The sequence below is a fragment of the Desmodus rotundus genome, chromosome 5 (genome assembly GCF_022682495.2).
Source record: "Desmodus rotundus isolate HL8 chromosome 5, HLdesRot8A.1, whole genome shotgun sequence".
In the NCBI taxonomy this organism is placed as follows: Eukaryota; Metazoa; Chordata; class Mammalia; order Chiroptera; family Phyllostomidae; genus Desmodus; species Desmodus rotundus.
In genome coordinates, this window is record NC_071391.1 from 16,052,820 (window position 1) to 16,080,403 (window position 27,584).

At 39.8% G+C, this 27,584-nt stretch overlaps 1 protein-coding gene across 2 annotated transcripts; it reads right to left on the bottom strand.

Moving 5' to 3' along the window:
* Positions 1-4,442: 4,442 nt before the first annotated feature.
* Positions 4,443-27,584, bottom strand: API5 (apoptosis inhibitor 5). Of its 2 annotated transcripts, none has more exons than XM_024558890.3 (14): positions 27,359-27,584; positions 22,352-22,513; positions 21,164-21,257; positions 20,636-20,701; positions 19,875-20,026; positions 18,562-18,768; positions 17,833-17,937; positions 15,738-15,827; positions 14,617-14,798; positions 13,460-13,553; positions 12,615-12,671; positions 12,112-12,188; positions 11,473-11,609; positions 4,443-6,552 (listed from the first exon to the last, which is right to left on the bottom strand). In XM_024558890.3, exons 1-14 carry the CDS (start codon positions 27,425-27,427, stop codon positions 6,530-6,532), a joined length of 1,515 nt encoding a protein of 504 aa, XP_024414658.1. In that variant the 5' UTR covers positions 27,428-27,584; the 3' UTR covers positions 4,443-6,529. The 2 variants fall into 2 exon arrangements, with proteins under 2 accessions (XP_024414658.1, XP_024414657.1); XM_024558889.3 differs by having other exon boundaries at positions 4,443-6,557.

A 27,584-nucleotide genomic window follows, 5' to 3' on the forward strand; every position in this document is an offset into this window, starting at 1 on the left:
TAGTCCAGATTCAAGGGGGGAATGGAGACAGACTCACCTTGATAAACGCAGCAGCATGTTCCAGCAGGAATGGAAGGGATCATTGGTAACCTACTACATATAGTTAATTTCTTTAGATAAATTTTGAACTGATAGGAGTTTGAGAGGGGGTGTAGGGTGTGAGTCTGGTTATGGCAGACGGGCTGTACAGGTATGTTTCCCCAATAGCTATATGTAAAGTGAAGAGGGTGCTCAAGCATGTGCAGAGGGCACATACTACATAGCAATTTCATTCAGAAATAGTTTGCCAAACGTGTCAGGTAGCCTGAAGCATGAGGGCTGCTGTGGATGAGACCCAGGTTTTAATCAGCCCAGGGCTCTAACCCACAGTGACACCGGGGCCACTCTGCGGATAGTGTGATGGTCAGCCACAGAACCTTCCTCCCACAGACTGAACCGGCCATTCATTTATCCCAGTCCTTGCAGCTGTTAATACATTTGGGGGGGACAGTTTCTATGGAGTAATTGTAGTGTAACTATTCATTCTGTAATTAGCTAAAGGTCATACCCTTCCCCCACCCCCAGCTTTTACTCCCTTACCTACATCCAAGTTTCAATATCCTGACTTCATGATTAAATCCAAGTTCATTCTACTTAAAGCTTTCATGAGTTTGTGCTTTTTGATCTTATCCATCACGTATAACATGCTAAATTTTAATTTTTCCTCATGGGAATACCACTCCATCTTTTGTTTGCTCCTTCCTCTCTGCTCCTTTTCTACTTCTTGAAGAATGCAAACGAGAACTGTATATAGTATTCTATCTAGACTTTGTCTTAGATCTTATTTTTTTCATACAAAATTTTCATTACTTTTTAAACTTTTTATTTTTTAAAGTATTTTTTTTATTGATTATGCTATTACAGTTTTCCCAATTTTTTCCCCTTTATCCCCCGTCTGCCCTACCTCTGCATCCCTCCAGCATTCCCCCCGCCCCCAGTTCATGTCCATGGGTTGTACATATAAGTTCTGTGAGTCCTGTTTCCTATACCATTTTTATCTCTCCCCATTTTATGTCTACTAATTATGCTTCTTCCCTGTACCTCTTCCCCCATTCCTCCCTCCCCCTCCCCTCTGAAATCCCTCCATGTGATGTCCATTTGTCTGATTGTTCCTGTTCTAGTTGTTTGCTTAGTTTTGGTTTTTGTTTTCTTTTCTTTTAGGTTCATTTGTTGATAGTTGTTTGTTGACATTATACTGTTCATAGTTTCGATGTTCTTTTTCTTAGATAAGTCCCTTTAATATTTCATATAATAAGAGCTTGGTGATGATGAACTTCTTTAACTTGACCTTATCTGGGAAGCACTTTATCTCCCCTCCCATTCTAAATGATAGCTTTGCTGGATAGAGTAATCTTGGATGTAGGTCCTTGCCTTTCATGATTTAAAATATTTCTTTCCAGCCCCTTCTTGTCTGCAAGGTTTCTTTTGAGAAATCAGCTGATAGCCTTATGGGAACTCATTTGTCGGTAACTGTCTCCTTTCCTCTTGCTGCTTTTAGGATTCTTTCCTTACCTTCAATCTTGGGTAACTTAATGATGATCGTGTGTTCCTCTTCGGGTCCAACTTCTTTGGGACTCTCTGGGCTTCCTGGACTTCCTGGAAGTCTATTTCCTTTGCCAGATTAGGGAAATTTGCCTTCATTATTTGTTCAAATAAGTTTTCAATTTCTTGCCGTTGTTCTGTTTCTGGCACCCCGATAATTTGGATATTGGAACATTTCAGGTTGTCCCAGAGGTTCCTAAGTCTCTCTTCACTTTTTTGAATTCTTGTTTCTTCATTGTGTTCTGGTTGGATATTTATTTTTTCCTTTTGTTCCAAATCCTTGTTTTGAGTCCTGGTTTCCTTCCTGTCACTGTTGGTTCCCTGAATATTTTGCTTTATTTCATTTTGGGTATCTTTCATTTGTTTTTTCATTTTTTGACCGAGATCAGTCAGATCTGTGAGCATTTTGATTACCAGGGCTTTAAATTCTCCATCAGATAGGGTGGCCATCTCATCGCTTAGTTCTTTTTCTGAAGTTTTGCTCTTTTCTTTCATTTGGGCCCTATTTCTTTGTCTCAGTGCACCTGTTAAGTTGTAAGGGGGCAGGGCCTTAGGCAGTCACCCAGGCAGGGCAACCCTCCTTGCCCTGCTGCCACAGTGCCTGTGGGGGAGGCGCCAGAGAGGGAACAGTGCCGCTCACCTGCTTGTCTCTAGCCCACTTTCCACAGGACCCTCCTGTGAGACTGGGAGTTCTCCCACTGTGGCAACTCCCCTTATGTAGTTCACAGTCAGCTGAGACTCAGTTTCGCCTTCAGCCAGCCCCGCCCCCACCGTCCGCAGCCTCACCTTGGTTTTTCTGAGCTGGCCTGGCCACTCAGAAATGTGGTCCACTGCCTTAACTGTCTGGTTGTTCTGGTTGATTTCTTCTTTAATTCCTTGGTTGTTGGAGCTCCACGCAGTTTAATTTTCTGGCACTTCTGGTTGTTTATTGATTTTAGATTGGTTGTTATCCTCCTTTTGTTTGTGCGAGGAAGTGAAGAGTTTCTAACTACACCTCCATCTTAGCCGGAACTCCAGATTTATTTCTAGTATCAACTCTTTATGATGACCAGGATTTTATTGGGTTATCTTAGTTGTGGCTACATTAGTTTTAGGGAATAAATGTACAACTTCTAGGAACAAATGTACAATTTCTTAGGTTTTTGATAAATTAGATTTGTTTCCATTATACTTAAGATTCAATCACTTGCTGTTTTCTATCCAACCAGAACTGATTTGAATTCCTCCTATAGTTTCTAAAATAGGGGAAAGGATAGTGAACTGAGGGAGCAAAGAGGTGGTCAAATCTTGTCCAATCTGAAGGATCAGTTAAGTAGATGGAAGGGGAGACGGGGAGTTGTCAGGGAACAATGATTTTCCAGATGGGAAACATGCTTCGGTGTCAGAAAGACATTGGTGCTCTTTGAGTTACTGAAAGTGGTTCAGAGTCACAGTAGATGAGGAATTTAGGAGTTCTGGGGTCAAGATTAGGAACCTACAAGCTTTGAGACAGCCTGTTCTTTAGTATAGCCTGGGATTCTTAGAGCCAGGTGTTCTGTTGGCTTTGTTGCCTCCATCTCAAATGCTTTTCCTTGAAATATTCATTAGGTTGGCTCCAAATAATCCTCCAGGTCTCAGCTTAAATGAATTCTTCAGAGGCTTTTTCTAACTATTCTTTCTAGGTGAGCTCTTACACATTATCACATTAGAATGCTTCAGTGTCCTCATAACGCTCACTACTCTATGAAACCCGCTTCTTAGGCTCTGCATAATAAAATATAAACTCCATGAGTTTGCCTGTCTTGATCACTATATGCTCAGAGCCTAAAACACTACCTTTGACTTACTTATTGAAAGCTTACTGTGTACCAAGCACTGTTTTTAGATTGGGGTTATCAGTGAACAACATGCAAAAATGCTTACCTTTGTGGCATTAAAACACATCACATTTTACCCAGGGGAGACAGAATAAACAACATGTGAGTAAATTACATGCTCCAGGGAACGCAAGGTAGGCAAGTGTCTATCCTTGGCAGGATAGAAAGGGGACCTGCAACTTGAAACACGGTTCCTTGAGGTGGTCTTCGAGGATTTGGAGGAGGAAGTAGTTAGGCAGGCAGACACAAGGAAGAATGGCTAGAGGGGACAGCTACTGCAAAGACTGTAAGCAAGAGTGTGTCTGCCTAGCCAAGGGACTTGGGCAGCATGATGGGAGGGGAAGAGTAGCAGCTGAGGTCAGAAGTAAAAAGCCGTAGCAATATTTTTGATTTTTATTCTGTGATGAGGAGCCATTCAACAGCTTCAAGTAGAAGAGTTGGCTGTTCCCTTTGCTGCTGTGTTTAGAACAGGCTGTAGAGAGACAAGTGTAATAGCAGGAAAATCAGTATTAGGAGGTTATTGTGAAATTCCAAGCAAGAACTGATGGACACGTATTTGGCAGTCCTCAGCATAAAGCGAAAGGATGTGACCACCAAGGGAAATTATCATCTTAAGGATGATTTCAACTTTGGCTTTAGGATGCTCCTAACCATTTTTGGTGCTACTTTAGTCAGACTTTTTAATAAAGGCTGGTAGTCCAATTAAGAAGATCCAATTTGCTCTGCATATGAACTTGAGGATAGCAATATTTCATGATTTGGCAAGTATCTGTTGCTTTGGTTAAAAGAACCAAATCCTTCTATCATTAACTTTTAAATATAAATCCAAAAGGATGAAAAGTAAAGGTAATTTGCAAGACTGAACTCCTTGAAGGCAGAGCAGTAGCTTGTCCATCTTTGTATTTTTATGGTCTGACACACTCTGGCACATGAAAAGCAAAAAATGTTTAACGAATGTCCAAGAACATGAAACTATCATAATCATAACACATCAAGACACAAAACAAAATTACAAAAGGAAATTTATTTCAAAAGCATAAGGGAACATTTACTTTTGAACAAGGTGATAAACAGGTGTCTTGCAAAGAAAAAATCATGACATGAACTTTGTTTCATTCAAATTTTTGAAGCAAAAATAACCTAAGTTGTGCACTAGTGCCTTAGGAGAGGAAGGAGAACAATGAAGTGGCTAAGGAAGAAACACAGTCAACTCAGTATCAAACTTGAAGAAGTAGAGTCAATTCTGCTTACCTGTGAGTTTACAAATATTGTTAAAAAAAGAAAAAGAGGAAAAGTTACACTTAATGTTTAAATTTATGTAACTATAATCCCAATGTAGTTCCTATACTTGAAATGGCTTTGGGCTACTGGCTGATCTGCCTCTGAGCTCCGGACTACCTGGTCACAGTTTTCAAATGGCAATTCCGCCTTCCTACGTCTGTTCAGATTCCAAGGGAGCTTAGGTTCAGCTCACTGTCTTCTGGAATGTTTAGATTATTGTCACCACTCCACAGTCAAGCTGACCAACTTCTTTTGCTCATGTGTATAATTCTAGTCTTCAAAGAAATATCTTTCCCATAAACATGTGCAGTAATTCCAACAAAGGGGTTTTGCTTTTCCCCCAATGTGAAGGTAACAGTATGAAGACACCTGCATTGGAATCACAAACTATTCCTCAAAAAATGTGCCAAACTACTAGAAAATGTCATTCAGGCATTGGACTTGAACAGCAAATGTGGGGAGGGAAGGTTAACTGTGGAACAAAAATATATGAAACATTCAAATGCAGAGCAAAGGACCTACACACTAAAAATGCCCATGACATTAAACACTCCACAAACCCCCCATCTGTTGTTTTCACCTAAAGATTCTATTGGCTAACTTATACAATAATTTTGATTAATAACCTGAGAAGTTAAAATCTTCAAAGTGGCAAAAGCAAACAGAGAGCATCCCTCATTATTGGTACAGCATGTTATCAAGTCATTTTTCCTGGACTGCCCTGGTTATTAAATCCCCAAATTCTAAACTATTCTATGTCATCCTGTAGAAACCTATATGTACATCAGATTCAATATTTTGGCTGTATTTCTCCAACAGGGATCTCCAAACTCATCTTTGAAAATGCAGCCTTTGTTTATTTTTTGTTTTAAATAACAATAATCATGTAAGTGCAACTGACTCAGAATCCCTCACCACTTGGAGGAAAACCTAGATAACAGGTTAATAATGGATTCAGCCTCAAAAGGATAATCACCATGTCAAAGATTACCCGTCCTAGAATTTTAAAAAATGATTTACGTTGTACAGTCAAGTTTCACAGCATGCATACACACACACACACACATATGCTTATGTATGTATGTATATTACACATACACATTCCTACCCAAATAGTAAGATCCCATAGTCAAAAGTCTTTATCACAACATATGGAGAAGAGGGAAGTAAGCAGTGCAAAGCAGCCTACTTTCTCCTAAAAATGTAATGTTGTTTGTACAGTTTAAGAAAGCTGATAAATGTTTTGCTCTTAGGACACTAGGTAGGAATGCTGAACCATTGCCTAGCAGCTTTATTAAAAAATAATGAAAACAAAATGTTAAGATTGACCACTACTCTTCTCCATATATTGTGGGGAAAAACAAAGGACAGAGGGGAGAAAAAAAAATCAGTAACCTTTCAAAACTGATGATCTTTATCAGAAACTGACTGAATTTCATTATATTTTAGACTTGAAGAACTCTCACCAAATTATTAAGATGTTGAAAAGTAAAAGATTCACAATATGAAGTCTGAATAATGATGATATTGCAAAAACAAGATCGCGCACAAAGCATCCAAAAATATCGCTGTGGTTTTTACCTTAGACACAACCATGGTAGATACAAAAGTAGATCATACATACAAAGGTATAAAGAACATTAAGTTTTTAGCTGAAGGCAGCAGTCCTCTTAAAGGGACATCCCCGGCAATCCAATGAGTAGTAGAATTTAAGTGTATGGAGCTCATGACAATGCTGAAGAATGTGATGTCTTACTCAGTAGAGTCTTCCCCGACTGCGATTTCCCCGTGCTCCCCAACCGCGGCCACTTCTACTTCCCCTGAAGGCTCCTCTCTGCTCTACGAAAAAGCGAACAAGGGTTTAGGTCTTGCTCAGGACTTCGTGACACAACAAACGTAGCTCAAGAGATCTGAATACAGCAGTAGGCTTTTTAAAAGTAGCATTGGTATCTACTACACCATCTACAAATTCAATCTGTACATAAAACCAGGGCAACGCATACACCGAAGAACATATGGCAAGGTGCAAAATACAGTCATAGTGGGTACTCAATTATAACTATTTATTAATTCTTTATTTGGTAGTGATAGTGTTTATCACTACCAAAGACAATTAATAAAACTATTAAAGTGTATATACTTAATATGAAATTAACAAAAAGCCATTGGCTTTCAAGTTTGTGACATAAATGCAAAGTATCTTAAAGTATCAATGACCAATTCTGAAATGCAATGGATAGGCAATTTGTTTTGATCATAATATTTCAAGCACCAAGACTCAGAAAAATGTAGATATAAGTGCTGACAGCTTTGCTCACTGTTTTATCAGCTACGTGAGCTTCTCAGAGTGCTGCTGAAAGGTGATGATGTGTATACATAGTGTTTGGGTTACTGAAAAGTCAAGTCACTTGCATTATATGACAGAGTAAGTCTTTATTCATTGGCTAGTCTCTTTTCTAGCCCCAGAGAAGTATTCCTCAGGGGAGTCCTTCCAGTACAGAAAACTGATTGAAGTTACCAGCACGGCTAGACGTCTCATCATACATAAATGAATTAAGAGCCTCAAACTTCTAATTCTGGAGATCAAATCTCTTCATTGAACTTTCAAACTTCCTCACTGCGGCAATCTTACTAGTAGCAATAAATGACGGTGCCATTTTTGGATCCATAGTGTTGGGATACTTGAAAAATTCCTATTAAATCCATTTATTGCAATCCATTTTTTGCCATTGTGGCTAGAAGTATAGTTACCTTATTTGGGTGATGTTTCCCCCCCAGAAATTCTGAGTTAGAAAACCAACTAGATCTTTCTCCAGCTTCGCCAACATTTATGTGTGCGACAGAATGGGATCTGACTCAAAGTCACCTCTCATATCATGGCACATTTTTCTAAGTTGATTGGCATGGAAACCACTGAAACACAACCGTCATGTTAGTTTATTACCCTAGTGAAAACACTCAGGATGTTAGAGGTGGTCTGAGGGCAAGATGCGCCCAGTGATAAATGCAGTGACTGTGGGTACATTCGGAGGGTGGGCTGTAACTCCTGCATTTTTGACTAAGACTTGGCCTTATTTATGGCACACGTCTGCACATTTTCCCCTACAATACTCATTATAAAACCTTCATTTCTCAGCAAATTTAACATCAACACACTTAACAAATAAACATCCTCATAGATATCATTACTATAAGCTATAAACTAATAGTCTACAGAACTCCACCCTTTCAATTGTTTTTCAATCACTTTTAATATAAAGAACTGGGTTCCCGTCAATTGTTCAGCTAGATCTAATGACAATGCCAAATATCCCGTATGAAGGTCCTGTTTGACCCTGTTGTCTTTTCTGTGTCGGCTATTTCTTTTGATCTGATGCAGACACTGTTACAGTACAGGGAATAACCAAATATTCTTTTTCAAGGGCTTCATCCTGAGAACCATTCTGTACTTCCATGATTTTTTCAGCAATTTCATGCTTTTATTACTAACTTAAAAAGCCACTATTCAAGTAAAAATTATGCTTTAAAAGTTATTTTTATATTCTGAAAATGTAAAAGGTAAAGGTCACAAAATACAGAATATTTAGAATTCCTGGGTTACTGGGGAACTTCTTTTACAGGAAGGAAAACTAAACATGGGTATGTGTTAGTAAATGATACGACTGAAAATGCACTAGGAAGCTGAACTCAGTTGTGGGAACTAATACTAGGTTCACACAAGTAACAGAGACACAGGTTAGTAAAGTGATACACGTGGGCAAGGAACAAAGACTACACGCGCCTGCATGGACTCAAAGGACAATCACAAGTCCTGGCTCCTTCGTGACAGTAAACATGTCCAGGCCCAGGACACCAGTAGTTTGTTTTCTTGACAACAGACCTGTCGTTCACTGTAATAAGGTGGTAATACTAACACTACCTGGTTCCCCAATAACACAGAAAGAATAAATTTCCCAACCCCTCAGTGTGCATGACTTTAAAAACCCCCATCCAGTCTTCTCTGGAAAAATAAAGCAAAACGTGAGCTTGGCGGACATACAAATGTGGAATTATGATGATTGTGCCAAATGTGGGTAACAAAATCTATTCTTAAAAGAACACAAAACATCCCCCCCCTTCCAATATCTGAGGCAATGTTGACATCTCAGAAAAAAAAAAAAAAAAAGCTTCTCCTATATTCCTTACACATTATCAGTTCCCAAAGGACAGGCATAAAAAAGGTGGAAAAGTTTTGAAGTAGAAAGGAGCACCAATTCTCATCTGTAGTACTGCGAGAATACCTAGAAGAGGTAACATTCTACTCTCAAATATACAAACAAGCAAAAAATTTACACCTATTTTCTAATGAATCAGAGTTTGCCATTTGATGTACGAAAAGCACTCCAATTATGAATTGACTCTTATAAAAATGGTTGGTTGGGTGTTACCCACAAACTGAAATGTGGGGTTTGATTCCTAGTCAGGGCACAGTCGCCAGTTGGGGGCGCATGCAAGTGACTGACGTTTTTCTCCCTTCTTTCTCACTCCCCCTTACCCCCTACTCTGGAATCAATAAAAAACCGAAACCGTTTTTCACATTAATAGTTTGAAAAATATCACATACAGCCCTGGCTGGTGTGGCTTCAGTGGACTGAGTGCTGGCCTGCAAACCAAATGGCTGCTGGTTCGATTCCCACTCTAGAGCACGTGCCTGGGTTGCAGGCCAGATCCCTGGTGCGGGGCGTGTAAGAGGAAACCACACACTGATGTTTCTGTCTCCTTCTCCCTCCCTTGCCCTCTCTAAAAACAAATAAATAAAAAATATCACATACAATCTAAGGCTTTGCATTTTCCACGTCTCTTTCCATATGCATCGTATCACCTGATTCTATCAGGCACAGGGCAAAATCCTCAAGGAAACTCGAGTAATGACTTGCCCAAGTGAAGGAATACAGATCTCTATGTATTGCCACAGCTCTTGATTACTTTAATTAAATCAAATGAAGATAGTATCTGAGATAACAGTTGATTTTAATAATGGTTGATGTTAAGATACCACATTAAATCATTCAAGTGACAGAGGACAGTATTTGATGCAATGAAGCAACACGGAACCCTCTCCATTTACAAAATGCTTTCACAATATTCTTATTTGGAATTTATTATCCTCTTATTTGTTATCCATCTTTTTCAGGTAAGAAAAGAGGCTGAGATGCACATTTACATATTACTACATAAGTAAGAGCTCAGTGATCTTTCCCAGACTAAAGTTGCCTCAAACAAAAGAGGCAAAAAGTGAAAACAGTGCTCAGTGTTTGTGCTGTGGCTGCACTAGAGAGGCAGTGTGCAGTGAGTAGTGAGTGGCCCACCAAGCTTCTTCCCCGGAACCACATTCAGCATCCCAGTGTCAAGCTGCCACACCTTTGAACCATGTACGTGAGTACCTGTGCTTTACCTCTATTTTGTGCATACCTGAGGAAGACGTGTCCTGAAGTATCAGAAACACCTAAGAGAGTTTGGAAAGGTATTATGCTTAGTATAAAACTGGATGTAATTTAGTGTTTTGATCGTGGTGAATGAAATAAAGACATTGTGTGCACTGAATCTCCTTTGTCCGCCATTTGTACTACTTTACACCCAGAGAGAGACTCTTGAAAGCTGCCAGTCACTACTGGTTCTGCAGGTAGCAAAGGGATGTTTTAGTCGGCATCGAGTAATGGAAAGTATATTGCTTGAGCAGGTTGATGAATGTACAAAGAATGGTGTGTATTTATCCTATCAGTCATTCCTGCTTTTACTATATGGCAATATTACTTGTATTTTATGTTTTACGTGCCATTTGGTAGGGTGTTTTGTTTTGTTTTAGGCCTGGGAATGCTCAAAATTTTTTCCATGTAAATTAATAATGGCTTCACTTCATTTTGTTTTAGCTTATGAAAGGTTTCATAGTAACACACTACTTTTGGAAAGTGGGGGCACCCTGTACTGCAAATTAATCCTGATTGGTAATCAAGGCCAATCACAAGCATTTTTGATTGCTGGTGTTATTAAACTCAGTCTTAAAGATCTGCTGAGGTAGTGATACTTTCACCCATTCTTCTTTGAAAGGATCTATGAAGGTATAAATCAGTGAAGAAAAAAAAAAAAACCCTTCACTTCTCATTCAATAGCTCTGGGAGAGAATGGACCAGTGGGAAGCTCTTCTGGCACTAATAGCTAAAGATGATAGGAGGACTGCACTCTGGGCAGTTGGGTGGGGGGACCACAATTGGACACATCTTCCTTGCCAGATGATACTTTAGCATCTGACCCCATTTCTATGACCTCTCCTTTTGAAACAGTACAGAAGATGGGAGGACAAGCGGTAGGCTGACAAGGTCCAGGAAGGATCATTAATACCTCATTTGCCAGAAGCTATAGCTCTATCCCTGAAGGAGAATGCACAGAAAGTCTTGCCTTGAAGCTGGAACAGGGAAAACCAGTAATGAATGGCTCAGGCCAACTTCCTTTCTTTTTTTCTGTTGGCTCCTCTGAATGTAAGAGGCATATTTTTCTTTAAGTGCTTAGTTTTGCACGCCCAGTTCAGTAAGCCCACAAAAGTGGATCAGAAAGTGATGGAGTCAGCTGTTTCCCCAATAGCTCTAGTTTCCCAAGCTAACTCAGAAAGATCACACAATAAAGCTATGACACTGCATGTAATTGATAATGAAAACCAAACACAACACAGTTCTTGCCTAATCTCTCATACTGCTTGTACCCAAACGGAAACGCTCACCATAATTAAAGTTGCCCAGATTGCTGCTATATTTCCCACTAGGAGGATTATAAATCTGCCTGGCATCCCTTTTTGGTCCTGCTGGAGATTTCTTGGGTGGTGAACCGGAAGTTGTATCTTCAGTGGCTCTCTTTTGCCTATAACAGTAAAAAGAACAACAATTAAAACAATTATACCAGAGGCCACCACTACACTTATATTTTAGCATTATTAGTTATGAAAAACATCCTAAAGAAGATAGTCACATAAAGGAAATAACATTCTGATGTATCAAATTAACTGTGCCTTAATTATGGAGACATTGTGAGAGAGCATTTACAAGACTTTAATCTAGAATTCGTAGCTCCAAAGACTATATGCAAGTAACCCATTTTGCAAAAATTGTCAGAAAGTCCAGTTATGCCACAAGAGCACAAATAAGGCTGAAAATCCAGGGTTGTACTCCACTAGTTTATTTTGTAAGTACTGGAAATAGATTTAATATTTTAAGTCATGCTTCTAATAGTCATATTTTCACATCTTATTAAGAATCATTTAATAATGTACCATTTTATGTAGTGTTAACATCTGAATTCAGATTTTCATATTATAAGTCATAAATATAAGAACACTTAAATCACTTTTAAATATATGTCTTACCCAATTTCAACCTTCTGCACAGGTTTCCAGGATAATGTTACTGTGCTCTTATAAGAAGGAGGGATGTGGAAGAGATCCTGAAGAGACAAAATCAGACGAGATCTCTATGTATGGGATGGTGTGTGGGGGGGGGGGGGGGGGTGGCCAGGGTAACACACAGGGAGACGTCATAAAGGTTAATTTTAGGAAAGAAATCTTTAATTTATCTTGCTCTTGTGCTGGTGACTGAGCACCTAAATAAGGCTACAAGAAAATAGTAAGCAAGGGCAATTTTGTTAAAACCTCCACCTATTACTTATTAAAGTCATTTTGTGCACGACACTTAAGAAACCGAAGCTAAGTTTTTTCTAAATGTGATTTCAAGTTTCCAGGGGAAAGTATCATGTTTATCAACTTTAATAACAAAGTCAACAAGGATTTCTTTTGTACATTTTAAGTAGTTTAAAACTTGAGTACTGCTTGTCTAGCTAATGGGAGGACTGGGTAAGAAAGGAAGACATTACCTTGATTAAAACATTGATGTTATTTGTTATTTTCAATGCAACAACTTTAATCTTGTTCTGCAAAAGGAAAACAAAAATAAATTAAAATGCCATTAACCTTTATAATGCATATTCCATTACCACATAGAAATAGAGTAATTACACTTCTCTTTCAGAATCATTCATCATTCATTCTTTCTTTAAACTCTAAGCCAGTATAGAGATGGCAAAGCAAGCAAATAATCTTTCTGTTCTCTTGACAGGTAAGAACATGAAATTGTTAGCTACAATGTACCTGAAAAAACACATGAGGGACAGGTCATATGCACACAGGAGTTGTTCTAAAAACAATCAGTGTAAGTTGCAGGAAGACATGATGAAAACATAAAACAGTTCAGTGGGACGGGGATGAAGAGTGATCAAAATAGATGAGATTAGAGAACCAAATATCCCAACACAAACACACATATAGTTTGGTATAAAATTAGCAATTTAATCTTTTTTCCTAATGTAAATTAGTATGTGGGTTTCAAAAAGGTGAAATTAAACATAGGACAACCACCAATCAAATATTTAAACAACATGTGCTGCTAATGGCCCTAGTGAAATACTGGTATGTATCTAAGTTTGGTAACAAACACCGTTCATAAACACTAGACACAGTCAAGATTACTTCAATATTGACAAAAATATAACTTAGCAACTATGTAGACAACCTTCTAACATCATATATCTGAACATATACTTGTATCACCAATTCAAATAAAGTCAAATGTTACATTTCAATGTATGAGTTCAGTCTGAATATATAATAAAAGGTGGCTATTATAAGTATTTCCTTATGAGATGTGACCCAGTGTTCTCACCTCGTCTGTTTTTAAGGCCTCGCCTGTTTTACCCTGGAGAGCCAAGCGAAGTTGTCTGATATAAACCTGCAGGCCCCGTGCAAAGTACTGCAGCCTAAAGGAAGAAGTATTTGTTAATGAGTAAATCATCACTTCAACTTTAACAAGTCAATCTCTGTGTGTTTATCTGCTAACAAGTGATAGTGTTTGACCTGTTTGTCCCGAAAGGTCCAGTAAAAATACACAAAATTACAGATTTGAGGATTTATTATAAACTCACAAATCTCAGAGACCTGAATAATCTTTTTCAAGTTTGTTCCCACTTAATATGTGAACAAAGAGTTGGTACCATAACTCTATCCTACGGACTACTAGGCACACTGCTTAAGAATCTGGTTCCATTTATTTAATTTTTTCATTTTTAGAGTCCTTCCTTCTTTCCTTTCCTCCCTTTCCTTCCCTCGCTCCCTCCCTCCCTCTTTCTTTCTTTCTTTGAATAAAAACAGTCCCACAGCATTTATTATCTGGTAATAACACAAGGGTAATCAAAACAATATGAATCAATGTTTAAGAACCATACTCCCAATAAAGGACACCTACAAACACAAGCTGGATTGCCTTCTTAACAATTTCTCACTTCATTAGTCATTTCTAGTTGGAGACACTTTGGAGTAGAGTAATATTATCTCCTTTTAGCATTATCTGACCCAGTTATTTTTTTGACTTTGAAATGATTCAATACAAAGCGTCTTCATGTAAACAACTTAGAATTTCTCCAATAACAGCAGCAGCTAGGGTCTCCTGAGTACCCACCATATCCCGGGCACTGTGCTCAAAGCTTCCTGTCTCATTTAGATCTCACAACTCTGGGGTGGGTGCTATCATCATTTTATAGCTGAGGGAAACTTGGGGTGTTAGAGTTTATGGAGCCTGCCCAAATCATAAAGCAAGTGGGGAGAGCCAGAGTCTGTTTTCGACAAAGTTCCTTCCGCCCATGGATCTGTTATATACCACAGGTGTCATGTGTGTGCAAATATGCCTGTGTCCTGGCTCTTCTGTCTCCTACTAGGCTGCAGCAGGGTGGGAAGACAGCTCTTGTAAAGATGAAAACAGAACCCAGGGAGCACCAGAGAGCAATCATCTCTGCCAAGGATTGGACTACTTTGATCACACATCACCTAATTTTAAAATCTTTGAGCTTTTCTGCATTCAGCTTGGCTGTTAAGAAATCTGGAAGTTTTCGTCCCAACTGGTGGAAGCTGTACAACAAACACTCCACATAACTGAATTGCAGCTTAGGTTCTTCATTGCCAGCATTTTCCCCATTTTCTGCTTCTTCAGGAGGGAGAGGCATGTATTCCTAAGAGATAAAAATATCGAGGTATTTGCAATCGCTCTAATTAATTATAAACATATACTCAACTAATTGTAGGGCATGCTTTTAAGGCATGAAAAACTACCAAGATCAGAAATTTAGGTCAGATAGCTCTTTTAGACCTACTGGATCAATGATCTAGGCTGTCAATTCTCCAAATTCACCTACGTTGTAGCTGCTACCACTATTAAGAAGGATAATGAAAGTAGCTAACATTTACTAGGTACTCAATATAGATGGAATTCTAAAAGCTTAGGTATCTTTCCTATAGTGAAAAAGTTAGTAAGCTGAAGAGTCAAGCTGGGTTTGACCTCAAGAGTCGATGCTCTTAACCCACTGGTAACTCCAAAACTCTCTGAATATTAGTCCATATTCTTTAAGCACTGACTCTCTCTTCATTCGAAGTAGTACCAAAGACATTCAACACCAGGACTGTAGCACTAGGAGGTACTAACGGTCTGAAAGAGAAACAGACACTGGATGACTCAAGTCATACTATGGGCCTAATGCTTATCACTGTGTCCTAACTGCTCACATCCAACGAGAAAATCATTTGGTGACTCTGATGATGATTTTATCAAATGGCCTATTTTCTCTACAATTATGACTTAAATGGACTGATTTTCTGGTTGCTAAAGCTACTTGGCCATTGGCAGCAACCTGAATGGTGAACTGCAGCAAATGTAAAATATTTTGACAAAGGAATAGCAGAAAAACCTACTATAAATCCTGTATTATACAAGGTTAAAACATTTTTTTAAAAAAAGTAGACAACATGTGGCCTGAGTAGCTAACAACACTTGCTAGAATTATTGGCCAATACTGTAACTTCAAAATTTGGTTCTCCGTGATCCAGACATTCGTACTACACTGTTAGATTTTGGGGGCTATGTATATTCCACAGGGAAAGAGAAAAGTTCTTACCAATAACTTATCAAACAGTTTTCTTAAATTTGTTTCTAGCTTTTCCATGTCACCACAAAATGAACTCATCTCTGCCAACAGTTTCAGTACCTAAAACACACAATTCACTGTTATTAGTATTACTTTCTTGAATGAGCAAGGCCTATAAAATAAGAAATGATTCTAGATAACTATCTAAGACTGCTTTTTTGTCCTGGCTGGTGTGGCTCAGTGGGCTGGGCACTGGCCTGAGAACCTGAAGGCTGGTTCGGTTCCCAGATAGGGCACGTGCCAGGGTTGGGGGCCAGGTCCCCACTTGGAGGTGAGCAACTGATCAATGTTTCTCTCCCTTTCCCCTCCCTTCCTCTCTCTCTAAAAAAAATAAATAAAATCTTAAAAAAAAAAAAAAAAAAAAAAAGGACTGCTCATTTTTTAATTGTATTTTTATGGAATCAGAACATGTAAACTGGAAAAAGAGATGCAGCCCTGTATTTTCCTGTTGAGGAAACTGAATGTCAGAGAGATGACGTGACTGGTAAAGTCACAATATGTGGCAGTCGTAGGGCAAGACCTTAAAACCACACTCCCACGACTTCCAATATATCTGTGAGAAGTAAGGAAAAGAATATACGAGGTCTGTCCTGAGAAAGTCCAGCCATTGTTAATATGATGTAATGTAACCTGGCAGCCAAGGAGGGTGGACTGGAATGCGCGTGCGTGAGCAGTGACGACCCACCGTACTAGTCAGTGGGGGTGGTAGATGCCGTCAAATGAACGTGTACACTGTGTGGCCATCACATTCAAAATGTGACGAGAGCAATGAATCTGCATCACATTTTGCATTAAGCGTGATCATTACTCCATGGAAACTATTCAGATGATTCTGAAGCCCACTATGGGCAACTGGTGATTGGCAGCTTCATCACCACAACGTGTCCGCTTATCCATCACGTCTCATGCAGAGTTTTTTGGTGAAACATCCAACCACCCAGGTGACTCAGCCTCACTATAGTCCAGATTTGGTGCCCTGTGACTTCTGGCTTTTCCCAAAACTAAAATCACCTTTGAAAGGGAAGAGATTTCAAAGATGGGGCAGCTGATGGCAACTGGGAGAACTGTGTGAGGTCCCAAAGGGCCTACTTTGAAGGGGACGGAAGTGACATTATATACAGTGTTTCCTGTATCTTCTTCAGTGAATGTCTCTGTCATATCACATGGCTGGATACCTTCTGGACAGACCATGTAGATGATACTTTCTGCCACAAGTTAATAATGATACTGCTAAATAAACACAAAAATGATAAATATATTAACTTGACAATTTGTACTATGAAGAAACTGAGGAATAACTCTTTAACAGCAAAGAATTATTTACTAACATTTAGAGTAGGCCTCACTTGCTATAAAATTTAGTATCTGGATACCAACTATAAGTATTGGTAATTGCCACTACTGAGGTTCATCTTTGCTTTATCCAATCCAGTCTAATAAGCCAAACCCCTAATATTTTAAACAAAAACAGTGCATGTACAGGGAGACATTTCTGTAACCCAAAGACCTATGAGGGAAATACGTTTTCATATTTCAGTTCGATTCAACTATCATCAAGTGCCTTTTAGAATCAGGCTCTGCACTAGATTCTGGGAGCAGAGAGGAATCTGGTTAAATGTGGGGAGATAAATAAAGGTAAAGCACCACACATGCAGTGAAAGAATGTACTATGAACACTACAGTTGAGACCCAAAGGAGAGAGGGGGTAGTCGATTCCATTGGAGAAGGGATAAAGGGTATTTTGTGTTAATCCAGCTTTAACCTGGCTCTATCAGTTGTGAGCAGAGATGGGAACTGTCATCAATTAAATACCTTATTTAAAAGTATCAAGGCCACAAAGGTAGAGAGACTGACTGTAATGAAGACCACAAGCAGCGCTTTCCCGCTGCAGCAACTTTTAACTGAGTCCATAGGACACTGCTATGCCACTCGTCCTGGGACAGGTCACCAGCGAGCCACCACCAGACCTCTACTGTCTTAGAACTCAGGTCTAAGTTAGTGGTTTACATTTTCATTAACAAATAAGAATAGCTTTCCAGTACTAAACACAGAAATTTTCTCTTACCTCCAACTGTATATCAAGACCCTCTACTGGGGTAGTCAAGGAACTGAGATTAGGGAGAACATGCTCACAGAAATAAGTCACAAATCTTGTGGAATGCACATTTTTCTGTAAAAATCCAAAAACATTGAGTTGTCAAAAAAATAAAGGAGACATACTCTCTCAAATATAACAGCAGAATGCCATTCCACAAATGCCAGCTGAGCGCCACAGCACCCCGCATACCCCACAGCAACCCAGAAACGCCCTCAACACACAATGCCTAGTCCGCCTGGGGCACGGGAACATCTACACATCTTTGACCTGTTCCGTTCCCAGGTCGAACTGTGGAGAAAATTTCAGTGCTGATTTCAGTGTATTTTTTGCAAAGGACAGATCGTTTAAACTGTTTTCCAAGCTGCGGTATGCACATCCCAGAACAAACACTCTTGGCTAGGGACAGCACAAAGCCAGAGATAAAGAGCGTATTTACCTAGAACAACAATCCGTTGGACAATTTAAGAAAAATGTTAAATTGCTAGAGAGTTGTTTAGAAACTTAGCCAAACTATAAAGTATGATGCAAAATTCTCAAGACTTAAAAACCAACCCCACTCGTGCCCCCACACTAAATCCCGATCCCACTGTGTCTGTACTTTCACACAGAGGTTTGAGGAGGGTGTTCAAGTCAACGTCTACAGAAACAGAAGCTAACAGAGCCACCGGACACCAGCTACGCAAACAAAGAGCTCACAGAGAAGAGGGGCACCGCCTGCCGGGTGCACTGTAAGAGCCTGTCCACACAGTCGGGGTCGGACGGGTTGAAGGTCTGCTCCAGGTCAGCCTGTTCAGCCACCAGCTCTACAAGTTGCTGTCTTCCACTCACTGTCTGTAGGCTCTTCAACCCAGACAGTATCTTCATGAACAGGACAAATTCTTCACCAGTCACATCTTCTAGGACCTGGAAAGAGGTAATTCAAAGTAAGTATCTTTATCAGTTGAATGGGAAAGATAGATCAATATTAAAATCATAAAAAATTTATTTCAGCTACTGAAGTCAGTTTGCTCTTAATGTTTCTGAAACACTGATAAGCATGTAACTTCTAGCTTCAGTCAATTTAACTTCAGAATAGATCATTACTCTCACTACGGGGCCCAATACTGTCTCCAAGGGGGCACAATCTGGTTCTTGGAAAATTTTAGTTTTTAATGGATAAGGCACAGATACACACACACATATAGTGTATATAAAAAGATATACAGTATATCTGTGGCATTAAAATTTCAAGGAAGGGTAGGTAAGGAAAAAAAAAAAAACTCTAAAAAGGCTCTTTTGGGGTTGCCAGCAAAATACTGAGAAATTCTGCAGTAAATCAGATGCAGTTTCCTGTATTTTAAAGCAGCCTCATTTGCACTAATGCGGTAATTGTACACAAAGCAGGAGACCACGCAGGTCTTGCTGCAAGTGCTCTGTACCAGTGGGTCTAAGTCTTTCTGCTCAGTGGCCAAAGGAGCAAGCGACCATGACATTTGCCACCAGATTACTTGTTGGGGCACAGGTAAGAAATGCTGACATTTCCAGCTGGACAACTGCTCCTTTCTCTCTCACTCAAGAGAGATCACTAGGTAAGTAAAGAGTGCTATCAGGGAAATTGTGAAATCTTCCTAAACATATAAAAAAAGGGGAATTATTCCCAAACTCTGGCACTTTATAAGTGAAAGTTAATTGTGACACGTCTTGAGAATCTCAGCAGCATCTCTAACTATGCTAGATCTGGGGGCACACTCTGGAAGAGCTTATAGTCTCATGGGGAAAGATGGAAAAAATTGGTCATTTCGATGTGATTTCATTTTTATTTCGAAACAATCCAGAATGCTGAGAGATTGCCCTAAGATGGAAGACAAGGGTACGAGTAACCAAAGTGCAAAATACAATGTAAGAAAAGCTGCATGTTCTATGGCAGTTCCAACTGCGTATGCCATTTTATACACATCGACGAACACTGCTCATTTCAAATATGCACTTTTGCTTTAGGCCAGTTCTATTAAATGATGACCAAAGCTTACCTTTTTGGATTCAGTTAGTATAAGTTCCTCTACTTCCTTTGTTAAGACTTCATCTGGTAAAGTCTTCAGTTTTGTAGAAAGGAATTTAATTGCTCGTTCTCTAACAATGTCCTCTCCTTGAAGGATTTGGCTGAATAAGCCACCTAAAGTCCCTGCAAAACAAAATAGTTTGTGTGTAGCAAGTCAATTCTATATCATAACAAAGTTTTTAAATTTAACTCAGTTACAGTATTTCTTCTCAAGTGAGTTACTAATAAACATCATGAATATTGATACTGTTTAAATTAGTTTGAAACTTCTACAGCTGCAGCTGTTAAGAGTGATCAGATGCTTTGTTCATGGATTCAGAGTCAGCTTGAGTGTGACTTACCTTTTTTATCATTACTAAGAATAAATAAAACTCAGCTATTTTGGAAGAATTTTTTCTTAGCAACAGAGGGAGTTTTACCAACAATTTTCTAATGGAAAAGTTTATCTGTTTTTGTAATTATTTCTGTTGAGTTTTTGAGTAACAAAGCTCGAGCTAAATAGTTAAAACGCCCCCCTCATTGTGTATTGAAATATAACCACTGTTAAAAAAAAAAACTCCCCCTTCCGACAAACTGTACTTGAACAGCAATAAAAAAGGAAAAGAAAAAAAACCCAATATTTTTAGGAAATAGATCTCTGGGTGAATTCCAGACTTTATCCTTCATGAGTAACGCCAAGCTCCTCAATTTTTTAAGACATCAGACACAATTCAGAACAAGAAGTAGCCTTACCTTTTGCATCCATCTTAAATATACTTAACAGGGCATTGTTCACTAAGTTAAATTCTGCAGAGTCATCTGGATAGAGAAAAAGTGATACAAAGTATAAAATAAATCAGAAATATCATCTGCTTCATTTTCAAATTTAAGATTCAACATAGATTCTCACAGATTACATTGAGACACATAACTAGGTATTTCTCTCAAATACTAAGAAAATACATTCCTTAAAAAGGTAGAGAACCTGATGTAGCAAACCTGGAAAAGTTTTGTATTAAGATGGTACAATTATGAAACTATAGGAAATTGCAGGGGGTAGGGATCACGATGCATCAAAATTCCCCCACAGAATCCAGTAATTTTGCCTTTATAAATAGAATTAAAGAACAAAACAATACTAGGAATTACATAATCACAAGTCATTAAGTTTCAAACTACTAAAAAAAGAATTTTATTTTTATTTTTCAAAAGCTAAAAACAGAGTCATTATTTCAGAAAGAAGTTCTATTTATATAAAAGGGTAATGTTAAAATTCTTTACCTGTTTGCAAAAGTTGGGTTAGAATATCTGCCACTCGGGGAAGATTTTCTCCAGTGGCAAACTGAGGAAGCTCTTTAATTGCTTGTCGTCGAATCTGCATATAATTTCAAACAAAAATTTGAACAAATACTATCATCAATAAAAACAACAAACCCAACCTTTAAAGAAAACTAAAACCACAGAAAAACCATAATTAGGGGCATATGAGTCACAAAAATATAAAACATGAGATTTCTAGCAGTTTTAGAAATAATTTGCTTCAATTTAACATTCAAGCTTCACAAAATTAACTAAAATAAAATGTGGTGCAGAGGGACATTAAATACAATTATCTAACTGGAGTAGACAGATTGGAGATTATAACCCATGGTTCATGTACTGATTATATGCAACTATTGGGTTTTTACAACTTCTGGGCATATAATATAGTATCCCTTAAGAAAGCCTATAGTGGCAATGTCGTATCTAGTAACTACTTTATAATTTCTATTGTTCTACTTAATACACATTTGCAACCACATTGTGTACTTAACTCCAAATATGTGGTCTTGGCTTATTTAGTTTAACATAAAAAGGCATAGGAGGTCTACCTAGCAAATTCTGAATGAAATGTTGGTAATTCTCTAATTTCATTTGAAAAGTCATGAATTAATTGTTGAAAATTCTCAGGAACCTATACCAGCAGCCAGAAATGCTAAAGGCTAATTCTTCTTATTCTATTAATCACACAGAATTATTACACAAACCAGTTATTTTCCTGCTATGCAAAATATTTAGGATTGCTGAAACTATGTTTTACAAAGTAATACTACTAGTATTTTAAATATCTAAGGCAAACATAATTTGACTGAAGACTAACATTAGTCTAATTCCATATACACAATGTACAAGAATTTATGAAAAAGATGTGAGCCACGAACTGTTTTTAACAGTGGACAACGAATAAAAAATCAAAGTATCTTGTAATTCTATGCATTTTTCACAGTTGAAAGGTGGTGAAAGAGCAAATTTTCTTGAATGTAGATTAAGCCTTGGTAAGACACTGTGCCAGGCCACACTGCGGTGTTTTATCGGGCACTGATACAATTGGTACTTCAATTACATTAGCTACACAAAGAAAATCAAGTGTCTGGAAAGAGCAAGAGAAACATCTGAAAGCTTGATGAAACGCGTCAACCATAAACTTACTGATACATCTTCATCCTCGCAGAGGTCTAACTGTGCATTGATAGCGGAATCGGCCAGTTCCGGAAAATGTTTAAAGAATTTTGGAATAAACTGAGCTGCTAATCTTTTTTCCTTGGTACCACCTTTCACACCATCCAATATCACTTGATAGGCATCTTTATGCTGAAGGAAGGAAGCAGAAAGAAACACAATTTTGAATGATGAAAAGCTAAACAAACTTGTTTGAATCTAAATTAGTACACTTTTACAAAGGCTAAGCTAAAAAACAGGGCTTATTTTTGGAGTGTTGCTGCTTCAATTGGACACCTACCTTCCTACCATCTGGTCCCCTGCCCCCCCACGAGTTATTTGTGAGTGGGGAAGAGAGAAGGATGCCTCTAATTTAAAAAAAATCCTCACCAGAGGACATGTTGACTGATTTTAGAGAGAGAAGAAGAGGGCGAAAGATTGATGTGAAACAGAAACATCAACCAGGTATCTCCCACACATGCCCGGACTGGGGATTGAACCTGCAAACAACTGAGCCCCCTGGCTGGGGTGGATGACTCAAACTTTAAGTGGAAGAAGCAAATAGGCTTGTTGATGTACCAACACTTCTCCATTCCAGTGATCACTGACCCTAGCCTTGTGACTGGATCATGCTTTAAAAACTGCAATGAGTATCATGGAATTCTCAAAGAATTGTGTTACATTTACTTAAATATGGTCATCTGTTTCCAATGAGTGCCTTAAAGCAGGTGAAGAGAATATATTCCTGAAATTAAGCAATACCAGAAAGGTTAGGAAGCTTTTCTTTGCCTCACATTTTAGACTATGAAAACAATAATTGATTCTGTATAGCCAGCCCATTTTGGAGTAAGATAGATTTTAATGTCACATATTTAACTTTTTTTAGAATAATACATTCAAAGCTCATTTGTCTCCTTTAAGAAAATCAGAAGTGCTCCCCCTCGGATCCCATAATATGATGAGTCAACTATCCATAGGTCCCAATCCCAATCCCCCATACACCTTCCTCCATGAGAGTCCTTTCATTGAATGACAGTGGTCAGTCTGGCAAACAACAGTAACAAATACCGAGACAGTAGCTACATCTCCTGTTTGGAATACGGGTAACTTTCAATTACAAAAAACTTTAACCCTAAATACCATAATGATGACACAAAACGTGCACACAGCACACTGTGTGCTCTGTATAAGGCGTCCCGCTCAGCGCTCCAGCATGCGGGCTTGCTGCCGGCCGCCAAGAGGGCAGTGACTGATAAACATCCCACGGACTACAAAGTCGCCAAAAATTTAGTTAAGTAGAGCAGGATGCAGTTATTGAGGTATAGTAGGATCTCAATTAAGAATATTCTTTTTTTATAACCAGAAATAAAGTGTTCCATGCAGCAAAAGGTTAGGTCATATATTGCCAACCTACCTAAAAACAGATTCTAAAAATTAGTTGTAAAAAACATAAATGTCATTAAAAAACCCAAAAGAATGGCATTTCATGAACTATAAGTCAGTGAAGTTTACACTCATTCACCCCGAAAAGCCAGTGTACTCCTGAGTAAAGAACATAGCAAAAATGAGAGTTTGGATATTACACTGATCTAATCTTAGACCAGCCTAACAGTCTGTCTCTTAACAGGTGTTTGATATTTTTTTTAATTTATAAAAAAAATTCTGCTTACATAGAATTAAGTATCTACGTTTAACATTAAATTCATAAAAATCTGAAACACAGTTTAAAATAATGGAGGGCCACAGCCTGCTCTATGGCTGGTCAGGGGCCCTGGGGGGGGGGGGCACAGTGAAAAAGGGGGTTAGGGAGCTAACCTGAAGGAGCAGCAGAGGCAGAGTGGGGGAAGGGGAGCTGAGTACTTGGGTGGAACCCACGAGCTGCAGGGGGAAGGTGACAGAGGGGCTGGAAGGTTGTGAGGTATTAAATAATGCTTCATTTAGAATTTATCAACTACAGTCTGTTTATCAGAAAATGCATGTTCATGGTCTAAATATATGTTGTGTGTGTGTAGAGAGGTCCCCTCCCTCTTCATTCATAAGATAACCCTTGTAAGCAGGTTTCTGCATATACATTTCTTTGACTGTATGGTTGACCCCTGAACAACATTGGGGTTAGGGATGCCAACCAACTGTGGTTCTAAAACGGTACAGATACTTATTGAAAAAATTCATGTACAAGTGGACAATCACAGTTCAAACCTGTGTTGCTCAAGGGTCAACTGTACAAGAATTTAATCCTTAACTCCAAGAGTTTATAACTTAGTAAGGGAAGAAAAGTCCTCACATGACATAAAATTCAAGCCTGAAGTTCTATAAATGAATCCACAGTACAAGGAGGTTCGAAAAAGAGAAAGATCTGATGTGCCCGAGGAAAGTTAGCTGGTAAAACCCTCGGAGGACTGCGTTTAGTGGCGACAGCAGTGGAAAGGCACTCCCCTCGGTGGCGGCGTGGAGAGCAACCGCAGTTGCACAACTCTCTGACAAAGGGTGAAAATCAAAATAAAAGAAGGAAGTTCTAGACTAAGGGCCTCAAATGTGGATTCAGAAGTGTCCAGACAGGTATCTCCTAGGAAACTTAAGTCTTCACTGTAAATGGCCTAAGTTAACGTGAAAATCGGGCTTTGCTACACCAAGAATGAAAACTTTTTTCTCTCCTAAAAAAAGTGAATGGTGTCCCTTCCATTAAGTTGGCTCTTGCTTTTGTCAGTTAAAATTCACAAGTAGTACCCTGAAACTATCTTTGTTTTGAAATTATTTTATTGTTGTTCAATTACAGTTGGCTGCATTTTCTCCCCCTCCTCCCCCCTTTTTGAGGAGCAGATTTAGAGACCTGTTCTGAAAGGGAACAGCACTATACAAGAGAGCAGAATCCGTAGGCATTAAGGGCCAGTCCAGCGTCAGCCCCTCAGAATTCACTGCGTGAGGCCGAGGACATCACTACATTTGATCACGCAGAGGTCTTTTTCTCATCGGTGGTTGCCTGACAGCTGCCAGCATCATGAAGGTACTCATCTCCCATCGGCCACAGGGAACTGGGCTAAAATTCTATCACCCAACACAGTGTCTGCTACATGGCAGGCACTCAACAAACGTACTGAATACATAAAATCATGGGCCCTCGTTGAAGTCTGCAGGAAAGGGTGTTTGTTTTTCTCAAACTTAAGGCTCCTAAATACGCTGCCTAAATTAAAAGCAGGTTTTTGCTTTGAGAAAGACATTTTTGACCCCTCGAGGGAGATGTCTCAATTTAATCTGGCTTTATAATTAAAGATGACAGAAGGGAGTGCAAGCAATTCTCAATCATTCACAGAATAAATTCTAGTTTGACTTTCGTTTGCCCTATCAGACTCTGTGAAGTAGGTGGCTGTCAACCTTTTTTCTACTCCAGCAAAACATGGGGGTGGGGATATGGGGCAGCACTTCGTCTACTGGTTTCAAGGTTTCCCTAGAAGATTCCTGATACGCCTCTTCCGGGAGACCAGCTGCAGACGGTCGGAGAAGCACTGGTCTGACTTCCACCCATTCCTTGTGCTGATGTACAGCAAGGTCAATTTTAGGTAGAACAACGTACTATAATTGTCCCCAACTCAGTTCACAATACATGAGAACACCGTCACTACTACTTCTTTGTAGGAACAACAACATCAAACCATGACTGACCGTATCTTTTCCAACCTTGTCTTAATGGGTAGCCAACTTCTCCTTCACACCCTATCTATCTTGCACCGTGTGCACAACAGACTCAGTGTATTTCTCACTGGTGATATCAAAATTGCCTCCTGAAACGGAAGTTCTGCAGGGAAGGAAAATCGTGATACTTGCAACTGTATATTTACAATTCTAGATTAGCTAAAATAAGGTTCATACACCGACATCCCCCCCCCCCTACAGCTCAAAAGTTTCTACCTACATGACAGATGTCCAGAAAAGGGAACGGGAGGGGACAGTACCCCAGCTTTGCTCATGTTATTAGACTCTAGGAGATGCACTTCCCACTCCACGGGATGGATATGCCGAGGCATCACGTGAAGTCCTAAGCCCTGAAAATATATATGGCATAGGATTTCTACCGAAAACAATCAACATTACACCCCCCATCCCTGGGAGAGCCTGGGTCTTTTCCCAATAAAACACATACAGAGTCATCAACTCCTGAAGTTCAAGGTACTCCAGGGCTTGAAAACTCACAAAGCAGCGACGGCTGCTACGGACAACGCCGCTGACACCGAGCTGCTGCCAGACCACTCTATTTAAAACTGCACGCTCACTCCTCCTCCCCCTGCGCGGCCGTGTTGTACATTTCACAACACTTTCCATTAAAAAAATAAGAAAACCAACCAACCTATCTTTCTTGTCTATTTACCGCTAGTCTTTCTCTCTAAAAACACATTCCGATAGATCGCCGCTCTTCCGTCTCGTAACTCCAGCGCCCGACACCGCGTCCCGGAGGGTGGTAGGGGCTCAAATCATGTCCTGAAGACATGAAATCGGGAGCTCTCGGTAAAGACTGGACGGAAGGCCCCTCTTCTTTTTTTTCTTCTCCCACAAACTTGTCTCCTAAAGCACTCTTCCTAAAGTTAGCAGCAGACTTTTGTAACTCGACAAAGACTATTTTTTGACCTCTTGAGAACTTTAGGTCTAATCTTCTGAGCGTCTGAACTCCACTGGAAAGGAGAAAGACTTCAGAGAAATTCAGAAGGCAAGACTCGGCAGAGAATGAACGGGAGGCTGAAGAAGCTGAGACAGAAAACGCCACGGGGAGGAAAGGCTGCCCCAGGGAGGCGGAGGCGCCTGGGACCCGGGGACCGCGCTCGCCCTGGGGACGCCGGAGTCTCCACTCCCAGAGAAGGGCCCAGCCCGACGAAGCAGCCGGCGCGCCCGGGAGCTCGCTGGCGAGCAAAGAGCAGTGCCCTCCTCCTTGCCCTGCCTGGCCTGGCCGGGGGAACGCTTCCGAAAGGCCGCGGAGGACCGGGCCCTGCAGGCCGCTGGGGGACTGACCTGGCCCACTTGCTCCGTGGCATCGGCTAGGATACCGTAGTTGCGGTAAAGCTCCTCCACGGTCGGCATGGTGAGCGACAAGCCGAGAGCTCGCTCCTGCTGCCGTCGCCGTCGTCGTCCCCGCCGGCGCCACCGCCGCCGCTTAAGTTCCCCAAGCCCGCGAGCCGCACTATTAAGCCTTTAGATGCCGCCAGCTCCGCCACCAGTCACCGCGCACAAGGGAGGC